Source organism: Drosophila hydei, unplaced genomic scaffold (assembly GCF_003285905.1).
Source record: "Drosophila hydei strain 15085-1641.00,03,60 unplaced genomic scaffold, DhydRS2 tig00000001-arrow-pilon, whole genome shotgun sequence".
Taxonomy (NCBI): Eukaryota; Metazoa; Arthropoda; class Insecta; order Diptera; family Drosophilidae; genus Drosophila; species Drosophila hydei.
In genome coordinates, this window is record NW_022045643.1 from 3,922,284 (window position 1) to 3,937,595 (window position 15,312).

Consider the following 15,312-nt stretch of genomic DNA (forward strand, 5'->3'; position numbering starts at 1 on the left):
AAATATATATATGAATATCTCTAATATCGAATGAGGCATTCCTATATAATATATTGGTTTTAGAAAGTATAAATATATATTATTGTCTTCTTAATCCATTAAAATTCCTTCAGAATGCATGCCCTTCTTTGCGATTCTCATACTTAAACATAATATGCTCATGTGTCTAGACGTCCTCGTCTGTTCTTTTGTTCCCCTCACTCTTTCTATGTTTCTCTCATGAATTTCAGCACTTCATACAGCTCTACATGCATTTTCACTGGTACATAATTGTATATTAGCTCTATTCACTGAAAACTACTTATTATTCGCATGTTGTTTTCTTTGCAGGCCTCAAATTATTGCCGCTGCTCAACAATCTAAGGTGAGTTTTAAGTTTAAAGACCACTTAACATATAATTCGCATAGCTTTAGAGGATGGCAAATGTTAGTCAAAGACATGGCCAGACACCCACACTATGTGCTGTGTGTGTGCTGAATCTAGACAATTTATGCAATGTTTGTTAGCTGAAACCCTGAAACACACCCACTACAACAACAGCAACATCAACATAGTCCAAATGAATATCACAAACAATTTAAAATGTTTTGCTTGATTTCGATGTGAATACACTCGTATTGAAGAGATCGAATACGCATTTCAATTTGCATGCAGCGCTCAACTAGACAAGATCAAGGTCTAGTCGCAAAAAAATTCACATGGGCATGCGAAGTGGAGCCCCTCTTGGGCATCTCCCAGCTGGGCCTTTTAAGTGTAGTGGCCAAGTTGCGCCGATTTGGACGCTTGTCAAACATCCATCAAAAACGACAACGATCCGAAAAGGTTTTCATTTTTATTTTTTTATTTTATTTATTTTTTTTGTTTTGTGTGTTTGGGTCTTATGCAAATAATTTGCGCCGGTTTTTTGGGTATTCGTTTTTTTTTGGTGAGTCTGTCGAGCAATTAATTCAATATTTAATTAGTCAACAATAAATCAATTAGTTAGCTGCTGGCTGCCCCGCCCCGCCGCCTTCCGCTCCCTCAGCCGCCTTATCGAGCCACACAACTGGTTTATAAATGGGGCCTGGGCCCCAGTTGACAATAATTTGCCGCTTCGTATAAAGCTAAGACAAATTCAATTAATTCTTTCAAATAGTTCAGGCCCAAAAATGAACAATAACAATATGGAAACCCGCTGCCTCTCCCTATCATGCCCCTCTCAGGCCCCTTTGTGGCAGCTTCTACAGCTCTCATCAGCGACAAAATGCCTAATTGATTGTTCTGTGCCATTTGTCTTGTGGCTGTGAGTCTGAGGCCAAGTGAAGCCCATTTGTTTTGTCTTATGGCAGCTGACACGCCCCTTCAATGGGATGTGGCATTGTTATGAAAAGTTTTTTAAATGCGTAGTTTCTTGCGCGTTTTAATTTATTTCAAATTTACAAATCGCTTTAAACGTTTTCATTGAGCCGAGCAGCGCTTTGATTTCAGCGACCCCTCCTGCCCGCGCCCCTACACTCAGCCCCCTCTGCAGCGGCGTCTTCGAGAGGTGCTATAAACAAATAGATATTCATTTGAGTTTTCGGATCTGCGTAGCTTGGAAGCTGCTGTATTGCTATAAGCGGATTTTAATTGCTGTCGCGTCCAATGGGTTCTAATCAATCTTAAGTTCAATCAATATTGAATAACAGCGATTTTCTATAATACCAAGCGCTTGTGGACATATGAAATGACAGTCGGCCACAAAATGGAAAAAGAATGCTAAGCAATATCGACAAAAGATGCTAAACATTTACATTTTAAAGCGCCTTTTGAAGACTGCTTAATCTGTCTTTCAATTTAAGAGGCTGTAGATGAAGCTTTAGGCAAGATTCAAAAAGGAATATTTAAGAGATTTATAGAAATATATCATTAAATGAAAAAGAATATAGTTAAATATTTGGTAAACCAGATTTCTACTGCATCATAGATCTTTAAACTATTCCCTTACTATATGCCTGTTTTCATAACAGACTTATTATTATATTGGCTATTTCAACCGTTTCATGTCTTTAATTTGCCGTGTTAGTTCGTTTAACTTCCTGAACATTTGTTCGATTTTCCGTTTTGCCTTTTTGTTTTTCGTTTTTCTCACCCACATATCGTGGCAGCCCGGTAAAACTTCCGCGACGAGCCAAAATAGAAATTGCTGCCAAAACAAAAACAAAAGCGCATCACGCGCAGCCGATGTTGTTGACGAAGTGTCTCGTCAAAATAGAAGAGCCACAAAGACAAAAAAAAACAAAGAACGGAAGAGTTTTCGACTTTTTGGCCTGGCTCTCCTAGTTAGTTGCCAAGCCAACTTTTTCTATATATTTTTTGGCTATGGAGAAATCAATGCGCGCGCAGCACGTGGCTGGCAAGGACAACAATAAAAGCGAATCGCTCTCGCAGTCCAGTTTTTGGCTCCGTCTGGTCTCAGCTCCGTCAGCCGTCAGTGTCCTGTCTCGTCCTCGCACATTGCCAATTGCCAGTTGCCAGTTGCTATTTGCCATTTGCCATCTGCCATTTGCCTCGCTGCTCGTCACGAGCAACACAATTGAAAAGCAATTAAAAAAGGTGCCATTCAGTTTATGGATATCAATTGACACACCATAAAAGGAGCAAGGACACGAGTGCCTAACAACTAGAACAACAACTGCAGCCTATCGAATATGGTCGGAACTGGCGGCGTCTAGCTATAAGCGACGTCTCGACTCACCTCGCCACGAGTCGCTTCGCCTTGACTTGCCTCGAGCTGTGTCGCTTTGTGATTGCCAAGGCTGCTGCAAGGCAGGCAACGTGGAGTCATCATTGTCAGCCGAGTCCGAGACCGAGTCCGAGTCAGAGTCAGAGTCGGCGTCCGGATTGCCATTGCCATTGCCCTTGCAACGGCAGCGACGGCTCACGTATTGCTGCTCGCTGTCCCGTTACAGTGGCGCCGCCTTTCAACTAGTGCAGAATCTCAAGTGAGTGTGCCAGCCTCTGTGTGCGAGTGTGTGCTTGTGTTTTGGCAACCTGCTGTGACTATGTGACTATGTCGACTCAATGTCAGGTCACACACAGATTTGGACTGTTGCTGCAACTACTTGTGGCCCAGTTGTGCCATAAATCGCAAATAAATAACACATAAATCAGAAATCAATTAATGCCCCCCACAATTGTCGCGAGCAGGCAAAACAAATTGCGAATTTCTAATTGACGCTTGAATAATGAACCGGACGACACATTAGCAATGCAATTTGCGATTGCAGTTGCAATTAGCATAGTGGCCATAGATTAACCCATTATTGAACATTGCAGAAAAGTCGTACAGGGTGTCGGCGATATCATCGTACAATTGGACGTATTCGTGGAGCAACAGGAATGCGACGAGGCCCAGAGCCTGCAGGCGCCTGATGGCATCAATCTCAACTCGCATCTTGATGTCTTCTACGCGATACTGCGACAGGTGAGCTCCAACTCTAGCTAACTCAAACACTAAACACCCCTCTCTCTCTCTCTCAGTCAACTCTGCGCTGTCACATGCCGCGTATACTTATTATTTATATGCATATGCATGTGCATGGGCATTAAGTATACGCAGCGTATGTCCAATGGGCAGCGGAAGTATGTGAGGGTGCATTGTCAAGGTGCGCATTGCACGCGAATTGAGGATAAATGTCAACTGTCACATAGTAGAGAACTCATTTAATAATATAAGTTAAATTAAGCCAAATCCATGTCCGTGTGTAGTGGCGCCATCTAACGAGAAGAGAGGGAAACAACAATGCTTTTAAGCAGGAAATAATATATTAATATTTATGGGGTGTTTAAAATACCTCAAGGAAAGAACTTCTTAGGTTTCTAAAGCTACACATCTCTACGGAATGCTCTCCTACTGTAAGAGACTTACCTATAGTACAAATAAGCTTCATTATCTACTGAAAGAATACTTAAGACTAGGCAAACTTACTTTCTACAGGCAGTTGAATTGTTTTCAAGCCATTCTGCTGAGCAATATATAAATATTTAACTAACTAACTAATCAACTAATAAGTTAATCCCAAATCTAATTGCCTCTTCCTGCCGCCAGGTGGCCGACAAGCCGCAGGAGGGGCCATTTCTCAATATATTGCAACATCTGCTGCGCATCGATTCGAAAGATCCGCTGAGCGACGTCATTTGGGATACAACGGAGCGGCTGGTGCATCGCGCCACATTACTCGAGGATCCCGATGATGCAGTGCGTCTGCTGCGACATCAAAGCACACAAAAATTCACCTGCCCTAATTGTCGGTCGAGCGATGCCAGCAGTCCGACAAGGAAGCCCTCACAGCCTCATGTGGTCGCAAAGCCACCGTCTGCACCAGCTCCGCCACCGCCACCGCCACCCGCAACAGTCACAGTTAATGGAGCAGCACCACCACCGCCGCCACTGCCCATACCGAATGGCAATGCACGGCTGCCGCCGCCGCCGCCACCTCCATCGTTACGTCCGACAACGCCGCTCCAGGAGCACCCAGCGGCTACGCTGCTGCCACAGCAGGTTACGCCCGAGTCCAAGTTCAAATTGAGATCCATCAACTGGAACAAGATACCGGACAACAAGGTCCTGGGCAGGGAGAACATCTGGAGCAAAATGGCGAACGTGCATCGAGACAATAACCAAATGGAAATTGACTTCAGCGAGATGGAGGGTCTCTTCTGCCAGCAGCCCACCAGCGGCGAGGGCTCACCCATTCCGACGAGAAACAAGAACGGCAAACCATCCAGCGCCAACGGCAAGGACACTCTAGATCGCAAGGGCAAGAAGGAAAGCACAGAGATCACTCTATTGGATGGCAAGCGCAGCCTGAATGTCAACATCTTTCTGAGACAGTTCCGCAGCAACAGTCAAGATATCATCCAGCTGATACGCCATGGCGCGCACGAGGAGATTGGCGCCGAGCGACTCTTGGGCTTGCTCAAAATACTGCCCGAAATGGACGAGCTGGAAGTGCTGAAGAGCTTCAATGGAGATCGCACGCGTCTGGGCAGTGCAGAGAAGTTTCTTCTCCAGCTGCTTGAGGTGCCCAAGTGAGTAGCAAATGTTTTTAAAAAGTCAACCAAGTTCGATGTTTCTTTCGGCCTTTGCCACAGCTATAAACTGCGCATTGAGAGCATGTTGCTCAAGGAGGAGTTCGCTGCCAATATGGCCTATTTGGAGCCCTGCATCAACGCCATGCTCTTTGCTGGCGACAATCTGCTCAACAACAAATCGCTGCAGGAGGTGCTCTACATGGTCGTCGTTGCTGGCAATTTCCTCAACGCCGGCGGCTATGCGGGCAAAGCGGCCGGAGTGAAACTATCGTCGCTGCAGAAGCTAACTGACATACGAGCCAACAAGCCGGGCATGAATCTGATACACTTCGTGGCCATCCAAGCAGAGCGCTGCAATCCCGAGCTGTTGCAGTTCACCACACAGCTGAATAATCTCGAAGATGCCAGCAAGTAAGTAGAAAGCACGCTCAATTCGAGAAGCGTACTGAGGTCCCTTTTATATTGTCCATAGAACCACATCGGAGCAAATCAACAGTGAGATTACCACGCTGGAAAATCGCATCAGGAAGATCACAAAACAAATCGAGCTGCCCGCAACGGATGGGGACATCAAACAGCAGATGTCAGAGTTTCTACTGACTGCCGACTCTGAAGTGGCAGTGCTGCAGGCGGGCATGAAGCAGGTGGATTCACTGCGTCTCAAATTGGCCGAGTTCTTCTGTGAGGATGCTGCCACGTTTAAGCTGGAGGAATGCTTCAAAATCTTTCAGAGCTTCTGTGATAAATTCAGGCAGGCAATCAAGGAGAACGAGCGTCGTGTGCAGCAGGAGAAATTGGCAGAGGAGCGCAACAGAATTCGCGCTGAACAATTGGCCAGAAGAACCAGACAAAGTATGTAGCTACCATGCGAATCCTTTCTCTTTACTAAAGCCGTTGTCCACTTCTTTGCAGTGGGCCAAGCGGGTACGCCCGTCTCAGACTCGGACTCATTTCTGGGCGACGGGCTCTTCGATCCGCGTGCAAGCCCCGCCCTCAGCAGACGTCAAATGGGCTCGGGCGAGCTGAACAATGGCTTCATACGGATCGAGCAGGAGTACAGCGCCTCGCCAGACATCACACCCAATGGCAGTCTGCGACGTCGTCCCAGTCGCGTGCTCGCCGGTGAGGATGACCTCATGGAGTATTTGCGTAGCTCCGGGCCACATGGCCACGATGGCCCCGGTCATATCAGTCGCGATCGCAAGGCAGCCTACGGCAGTCTAGGTAGGTCTTCCTACTCTTTACATCTGCTTCTACTTCATTTTTTTGCTAACTTTACTTACAGATCGATCATGGGCACGTCGTGCCCGCTCAGGCAGCTCGAGTCGCAAGCGTCCGGATATACTTAACATTGACTTTGGTGTAGATCGGGAGCGTGCCAGCTCCCCAGCTCCCTTGCTGCAACAGCAACAGCAACAGCAGCAGGACCGTATGCAATCGCCATTAGCTAGCAGCGGCACGGGCACGCCCACAACGGCAGCCAACACACCTATCAGCAATGGCCCAACGATTCTGCAGCAAATGCCCGCAGCGCACGAGGATGCAAAACCGAGGTTAGCATTGCATGAAACTTATTTAAAGACTCCTAAGCCATCCGATATGAAAAGTAAACTATTTTTACTACCATCTATAGTCTACAACACAAACTAAACAATTTATTCGACATTTATCAAATTCTTTTCCTACTCAAACAATCAACTCAACTATCAAAGATAACAAACTATTTAACATATATTATTTATTATTTCAATTTTATAATTTCTGTGTTTAATCTAATCTAATAAAAATACTAAAATACTGGAGAATTTTAATTTTGATTAAAAATACCAAACAAATACCAATTAAATACCGCTCTACAGAATATCCCGTGAATGGCGACAGAAGATCGAAACTTGGCTGCAGTCGAACGAAAACGATGAGAAACAGAACGAGGAATACAAGCGGAAACGTCGCCTGGTTAATGCGAATCGGCGATCGCTCGAGAACGAAACTGGTAAGCGGCCTCCCTTGGTCAAATAGCCAAATGCGAACTGAAAATTTCCAATTTTCATATTTAGAAAACGAACGAAAACTGGATCCATTGCCAGAGGAAAAGATAATGCCAACAACAACAACAACGACGCCAACGACGACGGCGTCAACGCCAACGACGACGATCACTAACCCAACTAACAGCCACAGCCACAGCCGCAGCAGCAGCTACAGCCGACGTGAACCGGAGCCGGACAAAGAGAAGCAGCAATCCGGACGCTATCAGCGCGTCTATGCGGACTGGAAGCCAAGCCAAACACTGGACCACACAGACGTGGTGGGTAACTTAGAGGCCATAGCGGATGCGACGACAACAGTGCAGGCAGCTCAACCACATCTAACCACGGCCGAGGAGCTGCGTCAATATCGTCGGCAACGCTCGCAGGAGCAGGCACAGAGTACCAGTCCTCTGCAGTCGATTGCCGAGGAGGATCGCCGCAAGTCCATTATACAAAAGCTGGGCGACAGCGATGGCAACGCAGATCGCCTGAAAATCTATGTGCGGCGTCCATCCAGCATGGATCTGCAGCCGGAGCCAGCGAAGCGTGTGGAGCCCAAGTCGCCCACGCAGGATGATACCTTTGCCAGTTTGCTGGATCATCACAAGAGTCACAACGAGTCACAGTATGCGTCCGCTTCCTCCAAAGAAATCGATGCGGATAACATTGAAACGCCGCCAGTGACACGACGCGTACTGGCCACGCCCAACAGCACAGTGGTCACGGTCAGCATGACGGATAAGCCAAAGCATACTCCGGAGGAGAAGAGCAACGCCACAACGGCCAATGAGCAGGATGCGCCGGGTCACTTTGATCGCTATGCTCTGGCGAGGCGTACGCGTCGCTACAAACGACCCACAGACTACAGCAGCGGCAATGAAGAGCTCATTATGCCTACGCAGGACCTCAAGCAATCGGCGAGTGCCAGTGAAGTGCGTCGCTTGCAAAAGGAGGAGCCGCAGCCGGAGAAGGCGCGCACTATAACCAAACTGGAGAAGGTCGGTCGCCATATTAGCTCCATTAACCAGGAGGATGTACGAGAGGCCATACGCAATCTGAAATCTCCGACGGGCACTCCGGAGCGACCTTGGAGTCCGCCACGTGAGCTCACGCCCAATAAGCTGAAACTTAATGCCAGCGGCCATCATGAGCTCAACGACGAAGGCTTCGAAGAGACGCAAAGCTTGGTCTCGGACACACCTTCGCACGGGAAGGGTGAGAGCACCAACTCCTCCTGCAACGAGGCTAATGATGCACCTGCCCAACGCTCACGCCCGCTGTCCAAGCAAAAAACGAGCACCACCAGCATCAGTGCAATGGGCAGCCGCCTGGCAGATCGACTGCAGCAGGCGAGACGACATGGCACCTCGACGAATCCCTCACAGTCCCAATCCGGCAACAAGTCACAAAACCAAATTCCAGCCACGGCACCTATTACTGCTGCTCTGCCCAAGCGTAGCCTCTCAGCCAGCCGGCCGCTGCGTATGCCCAATGGCACTCACATGCCGAGTGCCACGCCCACTACGATACGCTCATCCTCATCGACGGGCGTAAGACGAAGCCCACACGAGCCTCCACAATTTACGCCCAATTATGCGAAGCAGCGTGATGTGGAGCGAAGTAGCTCGAGGAATAGCTTACGTTCCTCGCGATCCTCCATTAATAGCGGTGCCTCCACACAGACTGTGGTGCGGCGTCTGCCCTCAGTGCAGCGCACCGCCACCGTCTCGGTGGACTCATCGCCCAGCAAACGTCCGCTGGCAGCACAGAATGCACGTCCCACAACTAGTGGGCGTGGCGTGCCTGCCAGTCGCAGCAGCAGCAGTGGCTCCAGTGTGGGCCCCAGTGTCATACTCGTGCGGAGCAAACTGACAACCGGTCCACGAGCTGGTCAGGCACAGCCGTTGGGCAACAGCACTAGCTTCAAGGAGAACCAAACTGCAGCCACAGCAACAGCAACCGCCTCTCGCTTGACAGCCGCACGCAGCGCTATGCTGGTCAAGAATGTGTTGACCCAACAGGCCAAGAGCAACAGCAGCAACAATAATTCCCAGCAGCAACAGCCCCGCAATCGATCAGTGAGCAGCTTTATGCGCCCCACGGCCAGCAGTGCAACCAAGCGCCAGAAATAAGCATTGAAAGTAAAGGGGATGCAGACAAAGAATCGTAGTAGGAACAGGAGGCATCGTCCAAGTTAACGTCCCAAGTTTACAAACTCAGAACAAAGACAAGTTACAAAACGCATCTAATCTAAACCGTCCAAGCAAACGACATCAAAAACAAAAGAGAAACAAGTAAATATTTCGAATTTCTAGGCAGGATTTTGCACAAACTACTCCATTTAATTGTTAACGTTGCACAACAAACCCCAAACCCTAGCTCCCAGAGTTATTTATGAGCAGTTGTTATACTTGGTAGTAGCATCTAGTTTAGAGTGGGTCCAGCAAAGGGTCCGATGATGATAATGATGATCATTTCTAGCACATTCCAAAGGTAAACAGAAACAGGTGCGCCGTGAGCTCCGTCACAAAATGTGTTTCAATGCGAAAGTTATTTTTGCACACTTTTCATCGTTTCCAAGGACCTCTTACATTCTAATTCTTAAGAAAAAGACAGAAAATTATTAAAATTCTTAAATATATGTATTTGAGCACAAAAAAATTTAAGAAATATAATAGTTTGTAAAACTACTCAACTCTAACTTAGAATTAAAAGTTAAAAAATTGTCTATTCCATATTAACATTAACATATAGTTTTAGACACTATTCGATTATACATGTGTAGGAAAGTTCTTTTTATAGAAGCGCGTTTATTACAATTGTGTAGTTAAAAATAAACAAACAAAAAGACAACCAAAATCATAATTGATTTATGCATTGATATTGATACTGATGAACAAATGACAATTACAATTCTTAAACAAAAAAATAAAAAAACACAAGCTTTAAAATGCATAATAAATAAAATAAAATAATATGAAAAAAAAAAATGTCAATGTCTTGTCTTATATCTTAATTGTTAGCTAAAAAAATCAAACCTTTTCTAAGATTGCCAGGCGGGATGGATACTTCTCATATACATTATTTGCAATAATTCTGCTTATCAAACCATTCCTTATGGTTCTCCAAGTAACTAAAACAAAGAAGAAACAATATAAGTAACTATTTTTTAAGGCTGTTCATACAAGTTTCAAATACTTGATTAAGGAGTTAAGATGTGGCACCAGAATCTCCAGTTTCTCATTTGATATGGGTGAAGCATTAAGCCATTCGGGCAATAAAACTGCAATAGGAGAACAGTCATTTAATTATGAAAATACTCAATGCAAATAGCTTTTCAACTTACTCAACATGCGTGCTAAATGTGGTGCACCAAATATCATAGATTTCTCAGATCCATACAAAAGTGTTTCTGTTTTAGCCAACAGACTCCAGCTAAAAGTCTCACAGAGAAAGCCACGCATTTCCATGGGCAGTTTGTAGGCAGCCGTATAGGGAGAGGTTCGCTGATCATAGGCATGTGCGATGTTATTCTTTCCACTGCTTTTCACAATGTATAGCAGGCACTTTTGTAGCTGCTTCTCGTATTCAATGCCTCCTAGAATGGTGCCATCGACTCCATTTGTGCCATTCATATTGCCATCCATTGAAATGAGCTCATTGTCGGTGCTGGGATTTATGTATTCCTTGGCTTGGTCAGCGAATTTGTTGGAATATATCGATATATCATCGTTAAGGCAGCCTAAGACATAGTCCCTTTCCTCTTTGTACAACAGGTGATCTTCTAGATGAAATTCAAAATAGATCCGCAGTCCATCTACAACTTCCTTGAGCATACAGACGCTAGAGAATTATAGTAATGGATTTAATGAGTGCTGATTAAATAAAACAAAATGGAAAACGACTCACAATTGGAATCAGCCAATCGATTGGGATTCTCTACAGTTGGGAGCTGAATCAAGCCAAACCTAATACTTACTTGGACATTACACGATCGTACTCACGCTCCATGCGCGCATTACGGCTCTGCGTGTTGCGTGCCCTCGAACTGTCCTGCTTGATGCCAATAGCCAATTCGACGGCTCGTTGCTTGACAAAGTTTTCCAAGATGGTGACGATGGGCATGCGAGCGGGCAGGGCGTGCTCCTTGCCAAGTTTGCAGACCATATTGTAGTCGTATTCCATATACTCGCGTAGCCGCTCGCTGATGCGAAGCATCACACGATCCTCTTGATGGACGCGCTTCTCTGCATCAGTTGTATGCGTATCTTTAGGTGAGACATGCAGACTATACTGAGACTTAGCAGATTTTCGCTCACCCTCCGTACGGCCGGTTTTGCGTTGGTCCTTCATGGTTACATCAGTACCACCGCCGCCACCACCTCCACCGGTGCTCGACTTGTCATGCTGGCCCTTGCGACCGCGGCTGTTGTCCCGCGACCGATTTCCACTACCATCCCGCATGTGGGCGCCACCCTTCTGCTGTGCCGGCAGTTCGTGCTGTGGAGTTACCGGCTGGGATGCCGGCGATATGTCTAGGGGATCTGCTGTCTGATCTTCAGCGTTGACACCTCTGGCCAAACGCTTCTTTTTACCGGATGGCAAAGTCGGAGTTTTAGTGTCTTTGTAAGAATAGCCACCACTCCTGCAAATTGTAAACAATAAACAGGTGTTCACATATAGTCACACACACGTGCGCAAATTTCACTCACTTTTGTAGCTGCGCGGCTTCTGCCAGCTCACGCTGAAGATTGCGATTTTCTTCGTTGTCTTTTAACAAACTGTCGGCGCGCACATTTCTATCCCAGGATGCGTTCCAGCCTTGAAAATGGATTTTATAATCAAAATAGCGTAGATTATCGGCGTCCTTGCGTTCGTACACAGCTAAAACCTAAAGAAAACCAAAATTTTACGTTGTGAAAAATTGAAGCATTCACCTCGCGTTTGGCATTTATGTGTTTGACGTTTCGAAACGCTGTTTCTGTATGCGTGAGTGCATGCATGTGTGTATGTGTGTTTGCGTGGGTTACCTTACTATCGTACAAGACCCTAGCATTCGATTTGTCGGGCTCGTAACACAGGACTTTCTCACCCCTGTTGAAAAGCTGAACCTCGTTTTCACGCTTCGTCATCACTTTTGAAAAAATCACATAAACTATTAACTTATGGCTAAAATAATATTATTTATTATTTGCATTCAACGAGTCGCGTCGCTCGCGTTCTTGACTCTTTCTGCCAGTCACACAAAAAGCGCTCAAACTAGGGCTGCACATTCTGAGTAGTGAACCAGCAAATTACTAATTCTTTTTATTCACATCAATTATACCCTGCACTTAAAAAATTCCTATCATGATAATTGCAGAATTTTTAAGACATGCAAAATTAATACGATTTTTTCTGTTGTTAAGGTAAATAGATTAAATTTGATATTGCTGCGTAACGCAAATCATATGTACCGATACGACTTGTATGCGCTCGCTGCTACTGGCATGTAGCGATATCATTTTATAATCGATAACCATTATCGGCGCAATTTAAAAACAAACCGTTGCTAAGGAGGAAAAACCAAAACAAAGTACATATTCTAATTTTTCCACAGCCAGTGAACATACTCTTTTTAATATTAAAAAAAATAGGATTTATTAGCATGGCAACATCATCGGCATCCAATTGGCTGCACGTTGACTTCGAAGAAGACACACCTCAACTGTTTTCAACTTTGTCCAGTTGCATGACGCTCAGCGACGTGCAATGCGATGGTTACGTGCGACTTCTAGTGGCTGACATTTCACTGGAAGATGATGAGGAGCCCAGTGCCAAGCTGAAAGTATTTCGAGGGCTACAACTTAAGCACGAGCAATCGCTACCTGGAATACCTACTGCTATTGAAAGTCTCTACACAGACGAAACAGAGCCTAAAACGCCGGGTGAGTAACTTAGACCTTAAGAATGCACCTTCCTTATGTTACTATACTGGTTTCCATTCGTCAGTAATTGCAGTTGCCATTGCCGATTCGGTGCTTTTCTACAGGCATTTGAAGCCCTTTTTTAAATATACAATTCCCGCCACGGATGCCGAAGAATTGGAATTGGAGGTGTGGCGCAAATTGCCCGTGATGAAACTGGAGACACATGAAGGACTGTTGCAGTTGCTCAAGGATGTGGACCATGCCAAACTTTCGCGTAAAACGCAACGGCTGCTACAGTTAGCTGAAGAGGAACGAGCTGTAAGAGAAGTTCTATCTAAATAGAATCATATTTTATTTGATGTCTATCCCTTTGCCAGTCATTTATCAGCACCCACAAGGATTCGGTTGTGGGTCGATCGGGCAATATTGTAGCCATGTGTTGTTTGAAGCGAGTTTCCAGTAATGTGAGCCCCCCCTCCCATTTGGTTTTGGCTACAGACACCGGTCACATATATGTGCTGGAGCCGCAGGGGTTCAACTTGATATATCAGTCAAGAGTTTGCAACTATGAGACAGCTGTGCCGAGTCTCATTTCGATACATGGCACGTATGAGACAGATTTCTGCATTGTGGTGGGCACGCGGAATGGTGGAGTTTACCTGTTGCGCAAGTCCAGCAGCGAGGGTCAGGAGATTTTCAAGCTATCCACCCCATTGACTGGTCTGCTTTTGCTGCCTATTGATCAGACAATCGTTATAACCACCATGGAGAATCACTATATGTGCTGCTCGAAACGAGGTAAACAGCTTTATCAACTGCAATTGGAAGCAGCGCCGGTCTGCATTTTACCCCTACCGCTTACACACCTGGGCGTCACACTAGTGGCCGTCGCACTTCAAGGTGGCAAAGTGGGTTTCTATTTGAATCGCTATATGGTGGACGAATTCGTGGTACCACAGACTGTGGCAGGCATGATATATGGCCGTATGGGAATGGAGGATCATGTGCTCACGCTTGTCACGGAATCGGGCGATATTATTATTAAGATTTTGCGACGTATTACACACTTTGAACCGGACACGTCAGCGGTTTCATTAACGAAAAAGGGCTTCGCGGTGCCTCAGAAGATCGGAGATGCATCAATACTGGACAAGTCGAAGAAGAGCTCCATATTCGTAGAGCAAGCGGCGCGTGAGAAGCAGCAGGCCAAGTGTAAGTTGCATGGATCTTGGAGTAAACCATTGTGAACTCCCACTCTCTTGCAGCTAGCTATGGCAGCTTTCAGATGGAGCTGTGGCGACTGCGCCACACAGCAGCACGTGCCACAATTGATGCTATTAACTCCTCAGAGAGCACCATTTCAGGTGATCTTACACATGCGCCCGTGAAGTTGGCTGCCGAGGTCTGTGGAAGTGGACCCGCTTTTCGACTTTACCTCACCGTACAGAACCTATCAACTTATAAGATGGCCTCGAATCTGGCTGTACTGCTACATGCTGACCGTCGTCATTATACCATACAACAGTCTGTGGCCAGATTGCCTAGTGTTCTGCCTGGCATTCCGCTACGTGTAGACTTTGAGGTGCTGGCTGTGCTGGATGCAATGGACAAGCTGCCACCAGATACACTGACGCCAGACAATTCCCAAATCCGTGTTATGCTGATGAAGGCAGGTCAGGCAAAGCCACTAATCGCTGCTGTGGTGGCCATGCCCCAATCGGAAGCGGCATTTTAAAGGTTGTTGAACATAAAATAACTAAAATTTGTTGTTTTTTGTAAGTTTTAATATTTATTGACACATAATATTATGTTTATTGCTAATGGCCTTATCCTTTAGGCATATTTGGGCGCATACTTCTCGTAGACCTTGACGTAAGCTTCCTTGGCGGCATCCTTGGACAAACCCTTATGTGCGCTCCACGCCTCATACATGGCCTTCTTCTTTAAATCGAGTAATCCAGGCTTATCGATGTTTACATCTCCAACGGTGGCCTGCTTGAAGAGTCCATAGAACTCCAAGAACTCCGAGTCCGTGGGCTTCTTAGAAAACTTCTTGGCGAGTTCGGCGGCTTGCTCAAAGTTGACCATCTTGCGAGGCTAATGTGCTGAATGTTGTTCAATTTTAACCAACTCGCTTCTATTTATAGTAATCTCTTCTAGTAATATAAAATTTAATTAATTTAAATTTAGGATCATTTGCATATGGTAAGCCTATTTTCAGCTCGGTTATCTATTGCGGTACGATTTTATTAATTAATATTTTGGAAAAATACTATAGATAAGTGCCGTTAGTGTTTGTCCGATCTAAGATAATTGT

General features: G+C 45.8%; 4 protein-coding genes across 6 annotated transcripts in view; 2 read left to right on the forward strand and 2 right to left on the reverse strand.

Annotated features, from left to right (window-relative positions):
* The window catches only part of LOC111603678 (formin-J), a 33,381-nt gene extending 24,141 nt beyond the window's left edge, over positions 1 to 9,240 (forward strand). The window contains exons 4-12 of the mRNA XM_023321358.2: positions 331 to 364; positions 3,299 to 3,446; positions 4,071 to 5,053; positions 5,117 to 5,467; positions 5,529 to 5,908; positions 5,969 to 6,280; positions 6,342 to 6,609; positions 6,916 to 7,049; positions 7,114 to 9,240. Of these exons, the coding sequence (XP_023177126.2) occupies positions 331 to 364; positions 3,299 to 3,446; positions 4,071 to 5,053; positions 5,117 to 5,467; positions 5,529 to 5,908; positions 5,969 to 6,280; positions 6,342 to 6,609; positions 6,916 to 7,049; positions 7,114 to 9,218 (4,715 nt within the window). The 3' untranslated portion in view covers positions 9,219 to 9,240. The remainder of the gene's footprint in view (positions 1 to 330; positions 365 to 3,298; positions 3,447 to 4,070; positions 5,054 to 5,116; positions 5,468 to 5,528; positions 5,909 to 5,968; positions 6,281 to 6,341; positions 6,610 to 6,915; positions 7,050 to 7,113) is intronic.
* A 370-nt stretch (positions 9,241 to 9,610) lies between these two features.
* Positions 9,611 to 12,330, reverse strand: LOC111603680 (protein male-specific lethal-3). Of its 3 annotated transcripts, none has more exons than XM_023321361.2 (7): positions 12,117 to 12,330; positions 11,799 to 11,977; positions 11,066 to 11,731; positions 10,433 to 10,929; positions 10,285 to 10,369; positions 10,125 to 10,219; positions 9,611 to 9,686 (listed from the first exon to the last, which is right to left on the reverse strand). In XM_023321361.2, the coding sequence occupies exons 1-6, from the start codon at positions 12,216 to 12,218 to the stop codon at positions 10,168 to 10,170; spliced, it is 1,581 nt and encodes a 526-aa protein (XP_023177129.1). In that variant the 5' UTR covers positions 12,219 to 12,330; the 3' UTR covers positions 9,611 to 9,686; positions 10,125 to 10,167. The 3 variants fall into 3 exon arrangements, with proteins under 3 accessions (XP_023177129.1, XP_023177130.1, XP_023177128.1); XM_023321362.2 differs by lacking the exon at positions 9,611 to 9,686 and having other exon boundaries at positions 10,064 to 10,219; positions 11,066 to 11,333; positions 11,406 to 11,731; XM_023321360.2 differs by lacking the exon at positions 9,611 to 9,686 and having other exon boundaries at positions 10,064 to 10,219.
* Positions 12,331 to 12,639: 309 nt separating this feature from the next.
* On the forward strand, positions 12,640 to 14,900 carry LOC111603697 (Bardet-Biedl syndrome 1 protein homolog). Its single transcript, XM_023321397.2, has 6 exons — positions 12,640 to 12,661; positions 12,723 to 13,013; positions 13,078 to 13,313; positions 13,373 to 14,207; positions 14,261 to 14,770; positions 14,833 to 14,900. Exons 2-5 carry the CDS (start codon positions 12,734 to 12,736, stop codon positions 14,728 to 14,730), a joined length of 1,821 nt encoding a protein of 606 aa, XP_023177165.2. The 5' UTR covers positions 12,640 to 12,661; positions 12,723 to 12,733; the 3' UTR covers positions 14,731 to 14,770; positions 14,833 to 14,900.
* On the reverse strand, positions 14,829 to 15,116 carry LOC111603698 (acyl-CoA-binding protein). Its single transcript, XM_023321398.2, has one exon. It carries the CDS (start codon positions 15,081 to 15,083, stop codon positions 14,829 to 14,831), a length of 255 nt encoding a protein of 84 aa, XP_023177166.1. The 5' UTR covers positions 15,084 to 15,116.
* Between the last annotated feature and the right edge of the window lie 196 nt (positions 15,117 to 15,312).